Source organism: Pygocentrus nattereri, chromosome 27 (genome assembly GCF_015220715.1).
Source record: "Pygocentrus nattereri isolate fPygNat1 chromosome 27, fPygNat1.pri, whole genome shotgun sequence".
Classification (NCBI taxonomy): domain Eukaryota; kingdom Metazoa; phylum Chordata; class Actinopteri; order Characiformes; family Serrasalmidae; genus Pygocentrus; species Pygocentrus nattereri.
The window spans coordinates 13,301,235-13,321,957 of NC_051237.1; the positions used below are offsets into that span (position 1 = coordinate 13,301,235).

At 40.8% G+C, this 20,723-nt stretch overlaps 1 protein-coding gene across 3 annotated transcripts in view; it reads left to right on the forward strand.

Annotated features, from left to right (window-relative positions):
• cacna1ha (calcium channel, voltage-dependent, T type, alpha 1H subunit a) overlaps nucleotides 1-20,723 on the forward strand; it is a 91,352-nt gene that overhangs the window by 23,230 nt on the left and 47,399 nt on the right. For all 3 annotated transcript variants that reach the window (XM_017703149.2, XM_017703148.2, XM_037535318.1), the window contains 3 exons: nucleotides 16,238-16,349; nucleotides 17,047-17,180; nucleotides 18,066-18,163. In XM_017703149.2, the coding sequence (XP_017558638.1) occupies nucleotides 16,238-16,349; nucleotides 17,047-17,180; nucleotides 18,066-18,163 (344 nt within the window). The remainder of the gene's footprint in view (nucleotides 1-16,237; nucleotides 16,350-17,046; nucleotides 17,181-18,065; nucleotides 18,164-20,723) is intronic.

Genomic DNA, 20,723 nt, shown 5'->3' on the forward strand with positions numbered 1-20,723 from the left:
TGTTTGAAACCCAAACTCACAGCAGGCACCTATCTCACCCGCTTAGTCCCCTGAGCCTGAAAGGGTAATGCAGGTGGGTGAAGGTGGCCGTTTGAAAGCCCACGCAGGCTCCTGTGCTCTCTCTCTCCCTCCCTCCTATGCAGCTGGCAGCTGGGGAGAAGTGCAGAAAGCCATTCATCCTGACAGGCATAAAAGGGTGACAGTGAGACCCTCCTTGGGACATCAAGGCAGAGCTCAGTGGAGAATGTCAGCTGCGTTACAGATTTTCTCTGGGAAACCCAAAAGAACTCTTCTGGCACACCCTTCATCATTACAATAGTGGTGTCCTGTAATAGTAATACAAACATTAGCTGTGTAATAACAGTATTGTTTTCTGTGCATATGTGTTTAGCAGCAGACAGTATATAGCAAAAATCCACACACTGAGCACTTTAATAGGACGTCCTCCTTGTATCTACTCTTTGTCCATTTTATCAGCTGCACTTTCCATAAAGGAGCACTTTGTGCTTCTACAATTATAGTCCGTAGCCCACCTGTTTCTCTGCATACTTTGTTAGCCCCTTTTCACACTGTTCTTCACTGGTCAGGACCCTCACAGGACCACCACAGAGCAGATGTTCTATGATTGCTTGATCATTCTCAGCAATGACAGTGACAGGCAGCAGTGACACTGATGTGCTGGTGGTGTGTGTTGCACTGGTGCAAGTGGATGAGATACAGATGCTGCTGGAGTTTTTAAACACTGTGTCCACTCATTGTCCACTCTACTAGATGCTCCTGCCTTGCTGGGCCACATTGTAGAAGTAAAGTCAGAAACGACAAAAGAAGCTCATCTGTTGCTGCACAGTTTGTGTTAGTCATTCTCTAGACCTTTATCAGTGCCCACAGGACACCGCTGGCTGGATCATTTTGGTTGGTGGACTATTCACAGTTTAAAACCACCAGCAGCACTGCTGATCCACTCTTACCAGCGCAACACACACTAACACACCACCACCACATCATTGTTACTGCAATGCTGAGAAATACCCAAAAATACCCACCCAAATAATACCTGCTCCGTGGTGGTCCTGTGGGGGTTTTGATCATTAAAAAACAGAGTGAAAGGGCGTAATGAAGTATGCAAACAAAAAAACAAAAAAAACATGCACTACAGCCTGTAAAATACAAAGGGTACCTGTTTGGTATGTGGAGCTGGTAAACTGGACAATGAGTGTAGAAACAAAGAGATGTTTCTAATAAAGTGCTTAGTGAATGTATATCATGAAATTTCTGCACAATTTCACGTTTTGTTTTTCTAAGGTTTGATCAATTAAAACTAAACAAATCAGCAAAACAGTAATGTCAGACTTTTCAAAATGATTTTTCAAAATGTTTATTTTGTTTGTATCACAAACCTTTTTAGTGACACTTTATTTTGAGTCATCATTTTAGATGAAACAAACACTTATGGTCAAAAACATATGAAGGTCAGGTTTTGTGTAAAGAAAGTATCATATTACAACATATCTATTTAATGTAAGTAATGTATCAAAAGTACATCTACAAGATATTTACTTCAGTGTATTCGGATGCTTCACTACTGCTGCTTCACTGATATGTTGTTGATGTGTTATTGATGATCTGTTACGAGGTTATTAATCATGTACAAATGACAACTTCATATAAAGTGCTACCCACGTGGGTCATATTACTTAACTTAATAAACCACACAACATTAAGTGCTTAGTGATTCAAACTCTGGTCTCTGAGCTTGTGCACTTGAAAGAAATCACAGTGTTTCCAAGAATTAAGAACGACATGCATGTTTTATACACTGACTTCAATGAGAAGAAGTTAACCCCTTAAAATACCAGGCTTATTACACACTAGAGTTTATTATTCAGTAACTAAACAGGCTTAAATTTAAACTGGCTGAGCTATTCTTAGATTATAAAAGTTTGAAATAAAACTTTGAGCCTGACAGTGGGCCCTGGCCGTTTAAGAGGGTTAAAGGGGCTGTCAGCATATTCTCTGAACGTGTTGTTGTCGAGATGCAAGCTTGTGATCTCCTGTCAACAGAGCAAAACCCAGTTAGTGTACTACTGATATCCATGATATGCTCAGATCTTAATACCGGGATCATATTGTCAGACCACCACCCCTAGTGTTTGTGTATGTGTGTCTGCAAACGCGATGCCCCTCTGGGGTTGATCGGGTTTGTTGTCGTAAAGCAAAGTATATGACCCCCAAGACGCTGCTAAGTCAGTGGTTCAGACGGCGCATTAGGGAGAGCGAATCATCACAAATTACATTCCACAAGATTTACAGCAAAGGGGGAATGAAGGAGAAACTACTGGCAGGCCTGAAGAGCAATCTCTTATTGTCTTTAAAAAGGCACAGCAATAGATCTGGACTCAGAGGCGACAGCAGTTGGAGAGTACGGACGGTTGTGGATTTGACAGCACCTGTCAAACGACCCTCCGGAGTAGACAGACGATGAGTGCATCCAATGGAAGAGGAATTCCGCGCTATGCCTGATGATTAATACACCCCAAGCCGCTGCAAGCACGAAGCCTCTCCCCCCCTGGGGGACCCGCTGAGGTATGCACAAGTTAACACCCAAGAAAAAAAGTTTTCCCGTTTGTGAGTAACACAGCCACGGCGCTAAAAACCACACGCAGAACCTGTAGAGCGGCTCCGCGGATCCGTGGGCGTCTCTGGGCTTTGCGGAAAACGGCATTTCTCATTCAAGCAGATGCACAGTCACAAATCACCATGGCAACCAGGCCCCGTACTAATTGCGTCTCTGTGATTCCCATCCGCTGCGCTAGTGATAGTGGGAGAGCAGCTCTCTTCCAATCAGATCCAGCAGTGAGAATGCAGCAGGCTGAGGGGGGAAATGTTTACAGGAGAAAAGCCGTTTGTGAGTCTGCTCTCGTTCTCATGAAGTAACTGCTGTTTACAACTATAAATCTAGGCTGTGTTTTTCTACAAGGGTTTGTGCTAGATATATTTACGAATCTTTCCAGTGTGCACTAACATTGAGTAGAATCAGTGAGACACCTGCCAAGAAGAGGGGATCTCACAGAGGCTTGGCTTGCACTCAGATGAAATATGAATTTTTAAAGCAGGCTTCAGCATTCTGTAGGTTTTCTGTGGGATCATATGTGGCTGAGGGAGTAAACAGTGGACAGAGGTTACTTTAAGAATTTTTCTTCATTTCTAACCTGGTCATAAACTGATGCTGCTTGATGTTTGCTCTTCAGTGGCCTAAGGGCTTTCAGAGCTTGACAGGCTGCTCGGGTGTGCGGTTTCTGGTGTAGATGTGTTCAAAAGTTAGATAAAAAATTCATATCTTGCATGCAATATCTGCACCAGCCCCTTTGATATAGGCTTTCTCAGCCATAGCACATCTCACTAACTAGACTATAGAGTATCTGCGTTTGAAATGGTTGTATATATTAGCATTGCACATTCATGAGTCTCTACTTTTTCCTGAAGTCATTAATAATTATGTTACATGATGCTAATTTCCATACACTGATCATGCAACCAGTGTGTTAAAGTATTGTTTGTCAGTGGAGGAGAGAAACAGAAATGTACCCTCCACAGAGGTGTTCTCCATATTACTGTTGTATTTTATAGCATTCTATGTCTCTCTCTCTCTCTCTCTCTCTCTCTCGCTTTCTCTCTCTCTTTGTTTGTCTCTCTCTCACTCTCTCAGTATCTAGTTGCTAAGCAGGGGGTATATGGAAAGTGATGAATCTATTGTCTGCCCAAAATTCAATTTCATGTACAAAATAGCTCACTCTAGCTATTTCAGGAGGGCATACACATTTGTTTTCCCCATAAGCTGGATTGTTTGGAACTTGAAAGACAACAGACTGTGCAAAAAGAAAACAATAGAGAAGAGACAGACCCTCTCAGTCATGTATGACGTAACGCAAGTATGTAGTTTCCACTGCTTTCGTGCATTTTTTCCACCAGTTCCCAAGCACTGTATGAAAAAAATGAATGTTTGTAAAGAATGTTGATAGATGAACGTCGTGAAGGACATTTTCGAAGAGAAAAAATGCTCAGAGTGCGCAAGATTGCAGGCTAGTTACGGAAAATTATAGCTTGTGGAAATATCAAGCGCTATTGTTTACAAATTGTATCGATGTAATTTGCTGATTTAATTATCGAAGCGGGGCCTGCTGCTTGGCTCCAGAAGGACAATAAAGCAGCAGTTAGTGTGCGCAGCACTGCCAGCAGGGCTGATGTGTGTCAGCCGTCACTGATCATGGACATTTAGCCCTGCATTAGGCAAACAGTGCCATTCCCTTTTTCAGAGATCAATGCAAATAATTACCAGGAGGCTAGTGTTCCCTCCTCCTCACTGTTTACTCTGTGCTGTCGGTACAGTAAATTTTGGTGTTTTTTCTCACCCTTGTCTTGTGTAGTCTGCTCCCTCCAGCAGTGTTGAATTAAAATCGTTGTGACTTGGAAACTTTAAGTTTTCCATCCAAGCTGTTATGTATTTCCAAGTTAAATGTGGTATCAGAGAGGGTCTCTGGGCTAGCTGAGTGTTTTCTTTTGATGATAGGTGGGGTTGGTACAGGTTTTTTTTCTGCCCACTGGTACACTTTGACATAATCAAAAATCATGTGGGCAAAAGTCATTTTCTGTTCTAAATGATATAATAAGGTGAATTGCGTTTATTCTGACCCAGAGCATGAAGAATAGAGAAAGTCCATTTTGATTTCAATTTGACTTTGAAGGCTGAAAATCTGAGTTTTTATTTCTGAAAAAATTATTGCAGATTTCATGGATATTAATGTGTATCTGGCACAGTTACTTAAGCCATGTTAATTAAGTTTTTCTTCTCTCTTTTTTTGGTCTTGGGCTTTTTCAGTAAGCCAGAATTATGCAGTTAAAGTGTGTGGGGAGGGGTAACAGCTAAAAGACATGCTTACCTCAGAGAGACAAGTGTTCCTATGGAGACAACCAGAGTGGTGTTCAGTTTGATTATTTCTCTCTTTTCTCTCTCTCTCTCTCTCTCTCTCTCTCTCTCTCTCTCTCTCTCTTTCTTTCACTCTTACTCTACCCCTCTCCAACTCTCGCTCTATTTCTGCATCTCTTTTGTTCCAAAAAAACACGTTTTCAAAAGAATAATAGATTAAACCAGTGGCAGTGCAGAGAATATCTGAAAAATCTAATGGCTGAAGCTGAAATAGATGCAGCAATGCAAAAGGTGATTGCACAATTTTTAAACTTGGGTTTTTTGAACAATTTTTATGTATTTGTGTAGTGATGAGCCTATAATAGTAGTGATGTTCAGTTTAATTTACCACCCATATTTTTCAGCCAAATGACACACATTCAGAAACAACACTAAACATGCTTTGACCATTTAAAATAATTTTTCACACATAGGAACAAAAATGTTCTGCACACCTCTTGAGCATTTACTATTTGTTGCTGTTGTTTGCCACTTTGCACAGACCCCATGCTGCACTGACCTTCAAATGTTAAGCCAATGACAGTAACCTATCTGTCACTGTAGGATACCAGAAATATATAATCTGTATTTCAGTTTTTTATTTTGAATAATTTACATTTACATTTACGGCATTTGGCAGATGCTCTTATCCAGAGCGACTCACAGGTTGATCATTTTTACACAGGTAGGCCAAGGTGGTGTTAGGAGTCTTGCCCAAGGACCCTTATTGGTATAGTGTAGGGTGCTTACCCTGGTGGGGGATTGAACCCCAGTCTACAGCGTAGAAGGCAAAGGTGTTAACCACTACACTAACCAACCACCAGTATAATAATAATTCATATTAATTATAATAAATAAATAAATAATAAAATAATTAGTTAAACAACAGTGTTTAGGGTGTTTGTTTGAATCCCCTGATGGGTTGTTTAGCACCTAGTAATCTTGCTGTTATACAGTGTATTTGCCATGATAGTGCAAATGCTGCTTTAGTGGAGAAAAGCCAGTATCACACTGTAAAAATGTAGCAGTGGAGGCCAGCACTCCTGCTCCAACAAGGTAACAAATTAACACTTTTGAAAGGAGTGTCGTCCATTATTTTTAAATATTGATTGAAATGACATAGCAGTTGTGAAAAGTAGTAAAATTACAGCATTACTCTTTTGCTGCCTCTGCAGTGCTTGGTGTATCACCACACCACTCTCTACTTTTACACATTACATGTGAAAGTGGCTTTGGATATTATGCAGCGCGGGCACAGTTTACTGTTTCCAACTGAATCCTTATTAGAGTGCTACCAGTTACTGAAACATTGAAAGGTGTTTGGGCCCTCTGTAAGACAGTATTATAGAGCAAACCTGTGTAGGGAAGGCTAACAGCTGAACTTGTGCACTACTATCTCAGAGAGAAAGATGGCCCTGTGGAGACAAACCAAAGTGGTATCCAGTTTCAAATTTGATTATTGATGTTATTGTAAAAAGCATTGTGACAACCTGTTCAGTTGAACAGCCAAAGCTGCTGAAGATTGGATACTGGAAAATAGTGGTGGTCTCTCTAATCTCTAAGCACTTCACAATTAGTAAGTTTTGATTCAGGGTGTCAAGATGTCATCACAAAAATACTTTAGTTATGGTTTTGAATCTTGTATATGTTGTACACAGAAATGTGACCTATTTGTGACTGCAAACATGTGATCCTGCAATTTTTCCTCCTCCAGGTCAGGCTGTGCCAAAGTATGCTGCTTTATAATATTATAATGTGTACATGAATTTATTTCACAGCATGGAAAACACAGAGCCTATATGAAATTTTGATTATGTTGTTTTGTAAATCAATTCTGAATCTGAATCATGATGCAACTAAGAAGCAATTATTTTTCCTAACCCTACTGGAAAATGCTATTTCTAAGGAAAATCTGCAATAGGCTTTTAAAAATGAATCTCTAAACCCCTTAGATGAGTAAGTTTGGAACTTTTTTCACCCCTTTTTTTCTTTTTTCTCATTTTTATATATTCATGCAGAGGTGGCCCTTCTTTTGTAGTGATAACACTTACAATAAAGTGGCCAAATGATGCACATACAGAAACACCATTGCTAATGTTTTGACTATTTCAAATAGTTTGTCTTACCACTTCTTCACATTTTCAAATTACTTCACACTGTACACCCCTTACACATTCATATTATGCACGTGGCGTTGGGGTGAACCCGCTGGGAATAAAAGTGTAGAGGTGCTGTGTCCCTTCACTCTGTTTTTCTCCTACATGGCCTGCTGTTATAGTATGTGTCTGTGTTTGTATATGTGTGTGTGTGTGTGTGTGTGTGTGTGTGTGTGTGTGTAAGTATGTGAGGGTGGACAACATGGACAGGCTGCTGACTGGCTACAGATGCTAGAGGAGGTCCTTACGCTGGCCACTTATGATATTTTAAAAATCTAGTATTTTTACATAAATTGTTATGGCTGTACTAATTAAAAACCAAAAATGTGATGAGTCCACCAGACCCACTGTGTAACAAAAACACGAACACCACACAAGGGTTAAAGCTTTGGATGTAACTAATATATGAAGCATGCTCAGTGTCTGTTTCCACATGAATCCAGTCCTCTGTTAAATCCTATAGTAATGACTATATACTATAATGAATATAGTAATGTCTGCTGTGTTCATAGAAATGATCATGGTGATCATCTTTAATCATTGTGAGCACATGCTCAGGGAATACATGAAGACTGAAAGGGTAGTGCAGGTAATCAGATTGGAAGGGGTGTGCAAATTAGCATATGGCTGGATGGTTATAAACTTTCACAGGCAGTGGGGTTTAGGCCAACTGCTAGTATGCATTGACATAAATTAAAGTGCTGACAAGTAGATTTAAATTTTTGAAGTTTGGCCCTTCATCCTTTTCCAAAAACTGCACAAACAAATTTGATGATGCTTAGGTTGAGAAACGCTGCCAGGCATGTTACAGTTAGAAACCTGACACTGACATTTTGCTTGTTCACCTCTGAAGATTACATAAACTTTGACGTTGCATTGCTGTCAGTAATAATATGCCATTGTCCTGCTCTCAGCCATTTAAATTTATCATTTTTGTGTAGCTGGGTGGTTAAATGGGACATGACCAGAATTAGCACATACAAGTACTCAGAAATGATTAGTTGGAATAAATGTCTACTTTAGAAGTTACATTCAGACTTTATTAATGGAATTAATGATTAATTAATACTGATTAAAGCACTGATGTGTTTGAGCATTACCCAGAATTCCTTCAAAGGCCATGGCTTGTCAGTGTCTGTGAAAAATAAGTAGAAAGTTCAGCCTGAAATATTTACAGACTGCACAGTGTTTAGATATTGAAACAAGAACTACATAATATTCTGAAGCATCATTGTGTTTGTTCCATGTTTGTTTTGATTCTGTTACTCCTGCGATCCTAGTGTAGTATGGGAAGTAAGCAAAAGCATTTCTATTGTGTGGACTAGCTTCCTGTATGACTTGCCAGCCGCAGCACTGCTCCTTATTAAGCGGTGAGATGCATCGATGCCCTGCCACAGCGGACTGCACCTGGTGACTGCTGACAGTCATCTGTGATGGGCAAATCGCAGGTAGTTATTCAAGGCTTTGCTGATGGACTGTCAGTCTATGTTTCCACTCTCCTTTCCCCGCATTTGTCTTCCTCGCTGGAGCTGTGTCACACTGCAGGTGGCCTATCTGAATATGCTGCTGTTCCTCATGTTACTAAGCAACCAGAAAACTGTAAAACTATGTCAGCGGAGAGCCTTATTGTATGAGCAATCTAATCAATGTAATCAACAGTAAGTGCATTGGCAGCCTTCTTGTTGTCCGCATGTAGGATGCCCTTTTTAATTTGAAGTTGCAGTGTGTTTTATTTGTCATCATAGACGTAAAGTATGCCGTTAGCTGCCAGTGGCTCTCCTTTCACACTTTCCATTAAATATTCCACACCAGAAGACTTCAAAGCATTTCTATGAGAGAAAAGAAACTACCGAGTCTTTTTAATCCTTGACTTATTACAGTGTGTCCCTCCACTCATCTTGCCTCATTTCTAGAAGTGTTTAACAGCTCCTCTGGCAACCTGCATAATCCAGATGCCTGTGTACACAGCTGGCTGGGGCTGCAGTAATTCAGGTGAAATAAACTGTAGCAGAGCTCAAGGACACAGTAGTGCTCCACCACACAGGGCTTGTTTAATTGCCTGTGTGTGTCCTCTGTAAACACAACCTTAGGTGGAGCGGAGAGGACAGCTGAAGCCTGACTGAAGCCTGCTACAAGCTCCAGGCTCCTCACCTCCATGTGCTGTACTATTCCTGGATAGGGCAGGGTTAATGCCCACATCATGTGTCCATAAAGTACACGCTCTCCTTGTGCAATGTCCTTCAAAATGCTCCTTCTAACAAAAGTGTATTTCAGTGCCCAGGCAATCTTTTCATTGATGGAGTATTTAAATTTTGCCATAGTGACACTGGCTGCAGTCCTGTTAAAACATATGGAACAGGCTCAGCACTGAACTCCATATGTTCAGCTGCAAGAGATATTCCCTGATCTGCCTTTGATTTATTTCATAAAGGATTTGAATACTTTCCCATAACGGTCTCACACCATCAGTTCTTTTTCTGAAATCTATGACCCATTAAAATGGGTTTTGAGCTTCATTTGAGAAGTGATTGCGGGCCAATTATCCACATCTGACAGCTTAGGAATCCTTCCTGTCAGCATAAACTCATAGCTCATTCTCTGTAACCTTTTAGCTTGTCATTTTTTATGATCCTGTTTAGAATTGGACAGTATCAGTTCTCATATATTTTCGGAGTAGAATTGGTATTGTAAGTCAAATAAATGGCTTGTGGTAATGGATCTTTTGTTATGTATTCATAAGAAAATATTAAGTCCAGTCTCCAAAAAAGCTTTGCTAACATTACAAATTATATATATACAGCAGATACTACTTAAAAAACTAATATTTAGTGAACGGAATATGACCTTAGGCTTTTAATGCATATTAAGTGGTTTGAGTGGAAGATGGCCCAAGAAGCCAACCATGAAAAAAGAATAAAAACGCCACTGTGAATTCAAAATGTCCTTCCATTCTCCTCACTTTGTTATTATGCCAAGATTTCTTCAGTATGAAAATTGCATTTCCTCTTGTCCTTTGAAACCTCTCACAGATTCTTTTATAATGATTCCTTAGCAGAGTTTCAATCACATTGAAATGGTGACCTTCGCAGTCTGTCTTCATGTGTCTGACCTCCTTTCTCCTTTCTTGGAGGTATTACAAAATTTCAGCTCTCACATTTCAGTGGGCAACAATTTGCATTTGTCTTCTAGAGGTGCTGCAGAGTGGTGGCTGAATTCCTTCTTCCTGAGGCCAGAGCATTAACTGGCAGCATGTTGTGGAGATTAAGAGGAGTTGATGATGGTTTTGACGTGAGCAGCAGGTTCTTCTGCAGCACAGTTGGTGCGCTGCTCTGCTGGGAACTCCTGGATCTGTGTGTTATGTGCAGAGGGAATTCAGTCACCTGACAATGATAAATGGCTGTTCTCATGGAAAAGTGTTGCTTAAGCTTTACTTATCAGCTTATTACTGCGGGCCCTCCTACAGCTCAGCTAAATTTATAGGTTGCTGTATAACTGTTCTACTGTATGTTCTTGTTGCTCTGCCTAGTCTGATTATGTAAATGACTGACTTATCAGTCAACATTTGTTGCGAGCAACATTTGTTGATGGTCTGTGATTCACTTAGAAGGTTGGAGACATTCAAAACAACGTTCTGTTAGCATCTAATAGGAACAGAGTGAGACTGACCATTCCGCATTTTTGCAAGTTGTTTTTCATGCTGTGAAAAGTTGCTGTATTCATTAAACGGACTGTGTGCACTTTATGGACAGTATCCAGAAAACTGGGAGGACCTGATACTACGTCAAAATTCGTGTGGTTAACAGATGGCAAAACAGAGACAGAGATGGCATCTGGCCGCTAATTCTACCATGGAGGAAGAAGACAAGGATAGTGATCAGAAGTGGAAGCCACAGCTGAACAGAGGGATTAAAGACATAAGGAGCTGGGAGATGAAGAGCACTGGGAATGAAGATGAGACGAGGGCAGACCAGCACTCTTTGATGAGTATTCACTCTGATCTCATCACACAGTCTCCTCATGGGGGCAGTGGCCAAGCACTCGGCCTGATGGATCCCTCCAATTGGCTACCATTAAGTGTCCCTATTATTGAACCCTGTGCTGACATAGTATGTTTTTAGCTAGGGGCTCATTGCTCGCTTTGACAAAGGTAGATCCTGTGCTACACGTGTCCAGTCTCTTTTTTTTTCACACAACCGCTGTCTGTTGCCTGTCCTTAGAGTGCTTTTCCTCTGCTGACAGTGCCAAAGAATGTTACTACACAGAGGCTGTAATGAATTTGCCTTTTAAGGAAAGGAGGAGGGGCACACCGTTCTGGTGAAAAAAGCAGTGCTGGGGCTTTGTGATGAGTCGAACAAATTATAAGGCTGAGTCATGTCTGAGAGGTCCATTAGTTTAGGTGGCAGGCTGTCACAGATCTCCTGACTTAATCAATGAGATTGCTTCATTAATCCTTTTCTCCAAGGCTACCAACAGACAAATAGCACAGTTCTTTGAGATGACAGTGAGTGGCAAACATAGAGCAAAATATTTGTTCATTTTTGACACCAGTGTGATCAGATGGAAAACCAAAGTAAATGTTTCTTCTTTCTTATCATGCATGTGTAAGACTAATGTCTTGATTTTGATGGGAAGATTCTGTATACAGCCTAAATCAGGAGTATTCAATTCAAATTCAATAGAGTCCGGTTTGAGAAAGTTTCCTCAGTAACATCTTATGTAGTCAACAACTGAATGTCAAATGAAGTACAATTCAATAATATTTCAACAATTTATTCAAATTCCTTCTGTAATACGCAGATCTGATTGGCAGAGTAACGTCACATGTGATATTTACAATGGATGTGATTGGTCTGTGAATTTCCCAGGTTGCTAAAGCTGCACTGCAAAGGCTAGAAAAGCTACGGCGATTAAAATAGAACCACCTTGACAAAATTAAATAATTCTCCAGTTTATCCATTACAGGTCCAGGTTCCCATAGGACAGCATCTGGGCCCACCTGTTAGTGACCTCAATAGTTTTTATGTGATGCTACCTCGGGATTGCGGCTAGGCCAACAGACAAGCTTATTTCACCCACAAAGTTATACCCAATAGGACTACAGCTGCAGTAGGTTAAAATATGAAGCTTTTTCTGGTAATTCTCAGGCTTTACATCATTCAGGTACACTACTTTATATATGCATAGAAAATCCAGATGAACAGGAGAAGTTTTCAACATGAACAGCCAACAGCTCCTTCAGTTCTAAGGCATGTACAAAATAAACTCTTGTGAATTTTTGTCCTAGAAAAACTGAAAACCTCACCATAAAAACACAAGCATTTAACTTTACTGGCAATGCTTATAATGCAGGGTGTTTAATCAGTAATTTCATAGGAACTGCACAAGGTCTACTGCAGGTAAAAATCTAGGGATTTTGACTCTGACTCATGTTCACACTTAACTCCTTCCAGTTTAATTACTGTTAAATGTGCAGGTAAAGTTGCACATCTGAAAAGAGGCTAGAGTTTGGCAGAAACTGAATGATTTTTTGCAGAGTTGTAGCTTAAGATCTATTTACGATAAGATTTACATAATACAATTTTCCGTTTCTAAACTCTTTTGGCAGCTAATTAAATCTGCCATCATATACAGGCAGCGACTGAACGGCTGGGAAAAGTCTGAACACCACTGCCAAAAACTCACATTAGCACTTAGGATGTGTAAATTTGTTCCTCTGCTGATTAACCATACTACCACTACTGCTCTAATTAACAACTAATAGCTCTGTGTGTGTGTTCATGACATTAAGCCAAATGCTAGAATAACCGATCTCAGTTCTTCATGTTACAACATTGTTGCTAAACCCACTACTTTTAGTATGAGTCATACATTTGCATGTTAGTCATCCTCTCTTGATCGGAGTTGCCGCTGCTGCACAGAAAGGTTTGTTCTGACACACAGACACATTTTTGAGACTTAACCATATGGCAGATGTTCACAGGAGAGCAAGATAAAGAAGACAGCCTGCTGGAGCCTGGTCCCACTTCATTGACAGCGTGATTCTTGCAAGGGCAGACACTTTTACTGAAGACAAATAGTTATTTCTAGCCATCAAAGTCAACTCCCTCATGCAACTTTTCAGTGAAGCCATTGAAGTCAGCAAATTACTGTTTCGAGGCACATTTTTAAAAGCACTTTCTGTGTCTAGAGCGGGGCTTGATGGGGGACAAAATGGGAGATTGTTGTCACAGTGTACAGAACATCAAAGGATCACCCCACAAAACACCACCGACAGCCGCATTTGTTGTACCAATCAGCTGTGCTGAAGATGCAGGAGTGGAATTTGTTTTTGGAGCCAATTTAGTAGTTCTTTAGTTACGTTGCCTCACCTCTACATATGCTGTCAGTCTAATAAATGAGCTCAACATCTCTAGATCTGTCTTATCCTCATGTGCTGTGACTTTTACTCGTCCTGTCAGGTTATTGTGATATGAAAGGAGGGGGCGGGTGGATGGAGAAAGAGGATGATGAATTTGGAAGTAGAATGGAAAGAAAGAAGCAGGGAACAAGAACAAATATAGACAATAGTTTTCCCTCCAAGTTGGACAAGTTGGCTGAGATTATGCTTGGGAAAGTCTTATTTTGGTAGTATTGGTTTCTATTCTCCTTTTAAGGAGATGAATAGTTGGGGATCAGACAGCTGAGAAATGGTCTCATTATAAAAGAAAAAATGGTTGTTCGTTGCAGTGACGTGCCATAAATTTAAGCAACTCTGACTGCTCCTTGTCTGAGAGACTTTTTTAAAAATGTGTTCAGTATCATCAAGGGCTGCGCTATGTGCCCTTTACTTCTGCTAATCTTGTCGTGATTTATTGAAGAGACATTCACTTTCTCTGTTTTCCCTGTAGAGAGGAACCATCTTACTGTATGCTATGAAGTACAGTGTATGAAATGCCACTGGGAGGTTGTTACTGCTAGGAAAACCTAGGCTGGTTGTTCTCTGCATCCAAAGCTGTTGGTAAGCCATGTCCTAGAACAGTGGTCCTGCTTCCGGAGGTCTACCTTCTTTACAGGTTCAATTTTAGCCTTGTTTGAATACTTTATTCAGATCATTAATCTACTTAATTAGTGTCATCAGGTGTGTTAGATCAGGGCGGGAGCTGCATTCTGCAAGAACATAGATCACCAGGTCTAGGTTTGGTGGCCACTGTACTAGAGCCTGAGAGAAGCACTTTTTCAAAGAAACTGCGAAGGTTATGCCATATGCTTCTTTTACCACCAGCACCTGCACAAAACAATGTTCCACCATTTCTTCTCCACTGTATTTTCCTTGAATGGAAATTCTCCTCTTCTACCCAGAAGAGCTGTATTTGAAGTGCTTCCATTTTCTCTCCAAACTTGTTTTTTTTCCCATTGCCTGTGTTTGTGTGGTCTTCCCAGAGGCATGGTGACCTAAAACTCCTCACAGCTCCTCATCATCAGTGGTCTATTCCATTTATGGCTCCCACGAGGACAAACGTGAGGTTAAGACCCTCCCAATGGTGTATGGAAAAGAGTTTTACAGTCCTATTCAGATTTTTCATCTGAATGTAGCATAGCAAGTCACTCATCATGTGGCCCACTTAGAAGAGTAAGGTCTGCATTAAACATGAGGCAGGAGAGGCCCTCTATGGATCGGCCTTGGCGTTTTGGCCTTTGGAAAGCTGATTGCGTCCTTAGAGTGTTTCGACTCAGACGTTTTCAAGATTGTGGAGTATTGTAGAATGAGGTGGAGCTCTCTGATAGGCTTTCTGTGTACGTGGGTGGTCATAAGCATGTTTGTGTGTGTTTATGTATGTATGCTTAAGAGTTTTCTTTTACATCGTCCAAAGGATTGTGTCCTGTTGTGACTCCAGTCTATGTGAAGCTCGTAATAGCCTGTTAGTCACAATTATCTCGTTGGTGTTAACGCTGGCTGGAGCAGACAGAGCCAAAGAGGTGCTGATGGGTCATGCTGTGACAGCTGCAGCACCAGTGACCGCCTGCTTTGGACACCCATAGTGCTTATACTTTCACACATCCCTGACAGCTAGTAGTGCAACTGAAAATGACAGAGCCCCTGTTCCCCTTGTTCTTGTTAAATATATTAGTGGATAAACAGGAAAAACATTTCATGACATATGATCCAATTTGGTGTCCTTTATGTCAACATTTGGATCCTGTGTTTGGTAATATTCCACATGATGGGTTCTAAAGTCTCCTCCCCTATGGCTTGGGGATATAGTTTGGGTGACGTAGTTTTAAGGTCGTTCATTGTTGTGTGGAAGGTTTTGAGGTAACCTGTTAGGAATTTTGCAATCGCTTGTGATTTAAACAGGAAGCCTAATTTACTTTTGCTATTGAAAAGTACTAGCCTTTGTGGTTTGAGAGAGCACATTAGGCAGTTTAGTTTACATTCTGCCCATGTCCTACAGGGGCCTGAATAATCAGAATAGACCAACTGAAGCATCTTAATGAAATTTACAATTTCTATTCTGTAAACAATGTCTTTTTCGCTTCTTACTCATATTCTGTGCTTTTCATTCCAGCACAGATGAGATGCATTTTGCAATTCATCAGAACTAGTGACCCAAACATTTAAATGTACATGAACGTACACTTAAATGTACACAGGATGTGTCTGCTCAGGTTTTATAAAGAATGTATTAAAGAATTTCTTTTCTTCATAGAAAAAAGTCATATGTTTTTGCAGTAGACATTCCCTTCATTATCTCAAAGTGAACAAGGGACCAGATCATGTAACTGCTAATTCGCTCTTGACTCATTTTGTACAGCTGCAGGATAACAAGGAGGTTTTGGCTCAATTCCTCCATGCTGTCTTTACACAAACAAGCTGAATCGAGAACTAAATCATGGATTTTACATTTCATTCTTAGTGTGCAGTTTTAAAAAACGCCAGCTGCCTTTACAATTTGTGAAACTTTCTGAACGAACTGACATATGAAAATGGTCAAAAAATTACACTTAACAAATGTTTTTCTATCTTTTATGAAGTTGTTTAGATGTATCATGTTTCTTACAGCAACAGTGATTTAATGCTTCTTGTAGCCCTGCTTTCTGTCTTGCTATGTGTGAGTAGTTTTCCTTGACTTGTGTGCACTTGGTTCGAACATGTGAGCATGCTGGTTATCCTGCTGAACTGTGTGACCCTGGGCATGTTCCAGCCCTGTGAGGACGTCAAGTGCCAGTCCGAGTGGTGTATCATCCTCCAGGTAAGCCTTGATCTTCACAGAGACCTTTGATGTGAGGTAAGCCTGTTGATGAACACACACACTGTGATTGGTGTGTTCTTTCATCCCACACTACATTCTTGTGTCCACTGGCAGGTGCCAGAGTTTTTCTCAATGTGCATCAATATATAACTTCTCTGTTTCTAAGGTTCCACAAGCACAGATCAAATTTGGGTGCTGCCATTTATAGTGCTTTCCCATTGTGGCTTCAGCTCTTGGTCCAAGTCCTGCTGGGCACAGGGTCTAAGGGGTCAGCGGAGGCTGCCAGATGTCAGTGAGAGAAGCATGTTGTTTGTGTAGCATAGTGATTCCCTGCAGCCCTGTCCAACGCCCCCACCAGGCCCGGCTTGGGATCCGTGAGGCTATGGGAAAGGCACAGATCTAGTGCACTCTGCCAGTGGGTTCAGTAGGATTTAGAAAGCAGGGGTCAAATGGGATCATGACAGGAAGTACTACATTATTTATAACTCATGTCCTGCTTCTTCCCTCAGGATTGGCATGGTAGTAAATGCCTTCTGCTGATTGATGCATAAATTGTGTATTCCCCAAGTATAGGTCTGTTTTACACATTTATGGATTTGTTTCTAGATCTGTGATAGATGTGCTGCTGCTAAACTCTAGGACAGTGGCTCTTTATTTTGCTTTCTCAGGTGCAAAACCTATCTGACTGTGTCCACAGGCATTTGATGACTGCATCTTCGCCTTCTTTGCTGTGGAGATGGTCATCAAGATGATGGCTCTAGGGATTTTTGGATCAGAGTGTTACCTTGGAGACACATGGAACCGTCTGGACTTCTTCATCGTTATGGCGGGGTGAGAAACTATCACCCACTCCTTCTTCATTTACCCAACAATATTTAACAAATGCATGTTCAGCAAAAACATTCTTTGATCACAGTGGAATCTTTCTCCATCTGAGACTTGTATACATTGTTTGACTTTGTATTGTCTTTGGATATTTAAAGGAAAACATTGGCAAAAATCACAATTACACAATTTTCTCTGCTTCAAATGTAATCAAAGCCAGTGTACGTTAAGAGACTGAAATGAGCTTTTTCTAATTTTACACTGGAGCTGTAAAGCTAATGTATACCTCACCCATTAGCATTGTGTAAACTGCATGCATAGATCATCATACACCTTAAAACCGTGTCAGGTTTTATTTGATCTCATATAGCCTTGCTGAAGTGGTTCTGATGTTGCATGACATAAAAATGGACAAAAATATGTTGCATTGCTGAAAACAATAGTAGTATTTAGTATATAGCAAATTTGTCTATTTCTTATTACTTATTTAACCCTTTGGCACGATTCGAGGGAAGAGTGTGATAATTTATGCATGCAGTTCACGTGATGTGAATTGGTGTGATATTAGATTCCGTTTGTTGTTAGCTACGTTAGCTTTGTAGCTCCAGTAAAAAAAACAAAGAAGCAAACATCAAACATGCCTTGGGGGTTAGAGTACAGTTGTGGAAATTCAGTTTGAACTATTTCTTTAATACATTATTATAGCTGAAGACAACACTTTGATACACCAGAACGGATATGTCAGCTGGAACAGAGATCACTTTTCTGATGTAATCAATAAGAGATGCTCAGAAGGAAAGGTCAGCTGGAATTGCCTTCAGGGGTGACCTTTAGTGTCCAGCACTGATTGTGGAGACTGAATTATTTCCCCTGTACTGTGTTCCACTTTAGGATGTTGGAGTACTCACTGGACGGCCACAACGCAAGCCTGTCAGCCATCCGGACTGTACGTGTGCTCAGGCCTCTAAAAGCCATCAACAGAGTTCCCAGTAAGTGCCTGCTATGTTCCCCACAATTCCCATCAGCTAGAGTCATCTGATATGAGACATGCAGAGAAACCACTTGATGTCTGGTGATAAGCAGATGGGCGATGTTTATTAGTCGCATGTATGAGGAGGCGGTATGGGATAGACCAGTTACAGAGCACTTAGTGCTATATACATTACATCACCCAACATCCGCTGCAAATCAGAAGAAACACAACACCGTTCTGATGGAAGCAGTTGTGGTGTTTTCTCTGGTAATGTCCTATGTATGACAAAAAGAATAGCTGTATTAGATCACCTCAAGATTGCTTTCGAAACCACAAATTGTGTGTGTATTTGTTTTAGCATACACATATCCTTACAGTTATAAGCAAGCACAGTTCCTGGCACTCTTCCCTGTGTTACCCCTCACAGAGTTATTGGTCAGCAGCGCAGGGGGTGCTTTTGTTCCATTTTTTAAGAGCATTTGTTCATTGTGGAGCAGGTTGTAGATTTAGCGCTTAGTTAATCCTTCCCCTGCTGCACGGATTTTAATGGCTGCACTGTAGCACAGATGGGGGAACTGATAGTGTGATTTATCCACCAGAGTCTGGGGCCGCTGCTAAGGAGAATGCCTTCAGTCACAACTGATTTTATCACAGAGGGTAGAAATGCATCTGTATGTGTGTGTTTGTGGCTGTATACTCATGAGCTAGTTTGTTGTTTTCTTGGAGTAGTCTTAGCCTCAGATACTCTGCCCACATGTAAATGGACCCTCTGATGTGTATGGTACGTTAAGCTGGATACAACTCTCAGGATTTTGCATTCTGACAAGCATTCTGACTGTCTATCCACACAACAAACTTTTGCAAGCATTTAGTGGCTTTATGCTCTGTGACTGAGCCACTGGAGCAAGATGTAGTCACTGGATTGGAAAAGGTATGTGAAGATTACAGCATAGCAGCTTGAAATGCTAGTCAAGAGATTTCTTTCATTTATTTATAACTTTTAAGTGAGATATTTTCGCACATTTTGCCGGTGAATACCAATTTGTTGCTTTGGTTGTAGCTCTTTTTTGGAAGGTCACCTGCCCCTACTTATCACTCTAAAACAACAGTCTGTGGTTTGTTACTTTACGTGTGGGTCGAATGGCGTTTTCCTCTCAGTGTTTGTGGCTCTTGGCCCGTTAAATGGAGATTCCACCGATCTTTCAAAAGTTCTGCATGATTAAATAGTGTATGATGTAAACAGTCTTATGATGTAACTTAGAAATAGCTCGGCCAGTTTGCATTCAAGTTCCTGTAGTTACTTAATAATAAGCCTAAGTATGTAATAAGTCTGGGATTTTAAAGGGTTACTGTGTCTAAAAAATCCCACACAAAAGGTTATTACATGATTATATAAGTTATTCAGAATATGTTGCCTGATGGCAGAGACATTGCTTTTCTGAGATAAGATTTTGAACTAAAACCATTTTTGATGTTGGCAGCTCAGTACATGCAATGCATGCAAGGCAAAACAGTCCCCAAAGAAAGTAGTCCCCAAAGAATTTTTTTTCTGATTTATTATTATTTAACCATTATACTTATAACATAATTAACATAAGACATGAAACATAAGATGTGTAGGTCCTTTTGTATAGCAAATAAAATGGCAGAATGCTGGTTAAGAAATAAGAGCTAGTAAGTTTCTCTGCAATAATCCATTTTACATTAGACCATTAGGAATGACTTTGTTTGCATCATGCTTGAACTATGCATAAATATGAAAAAATCATTGGAATTTGTGATGAAACATGTCAGACTCTCTGAGAGTGGGCAGAAGTCGGGTTTATGAGTCTGCCCTCAGAGCGTCTCACACCTGTAGGTAAATTCAGATACTAAGTTTAACTCTAGTGGTCGCTCTTTACAGTGAGTGACCACCATCTCCCTCAGTGTTGGCATGTGTGTGTGTGTGTGTGTGTATGTGTGCTGGTCTCCTCGTCTCTCTCCACTCTGTAATGGAGCGCTCCTCTAGGGAGCTCATTACTCTGGCCGCACAGCACTGGAGCCTCCTCTGAGACGGCTCCAAGCCATCTTTAGGTGGGAGGCAAAGGGAGAGAGGCCAAGACAGGCCACACAGAGGATGTTGCCTCTCCACTCAAACAGGTCCATTTAAGGCCCTCTCCTCTTCTCATCATTCACTAGAATTACATCAGCTGTGCACACACACAGTGTAGGCATTTCCATCGAATGTATCCCAGCACCCAGACAGTATTTTTCTCCTTGTCTCTTCGTGTTTTGCTACTTTCTGGCTTTAATTCAGGCACTCAGACCCCAGACTGGCATGCGGTGTGCGGTTGCAGCGTTCACTCATTAGTGCTTTGACATCAATTAGACAAAGTAGAAGAGTATCCATTAACTCCTGGTGGTTGAACTTTCTAGTGCTTCTTCCCCGAAACTCAGTTGTTTCGTTGAAGCTGGATCGATAGTTATAACAACATATGCTGAGTAACTGATGTATGAACTAAATCAAAACCTGAGTGTCATCTGTTAGCTGCTGTCTACTCACCCTCAGGCGCATTAAGAAGGCATCGGCAGTTTCA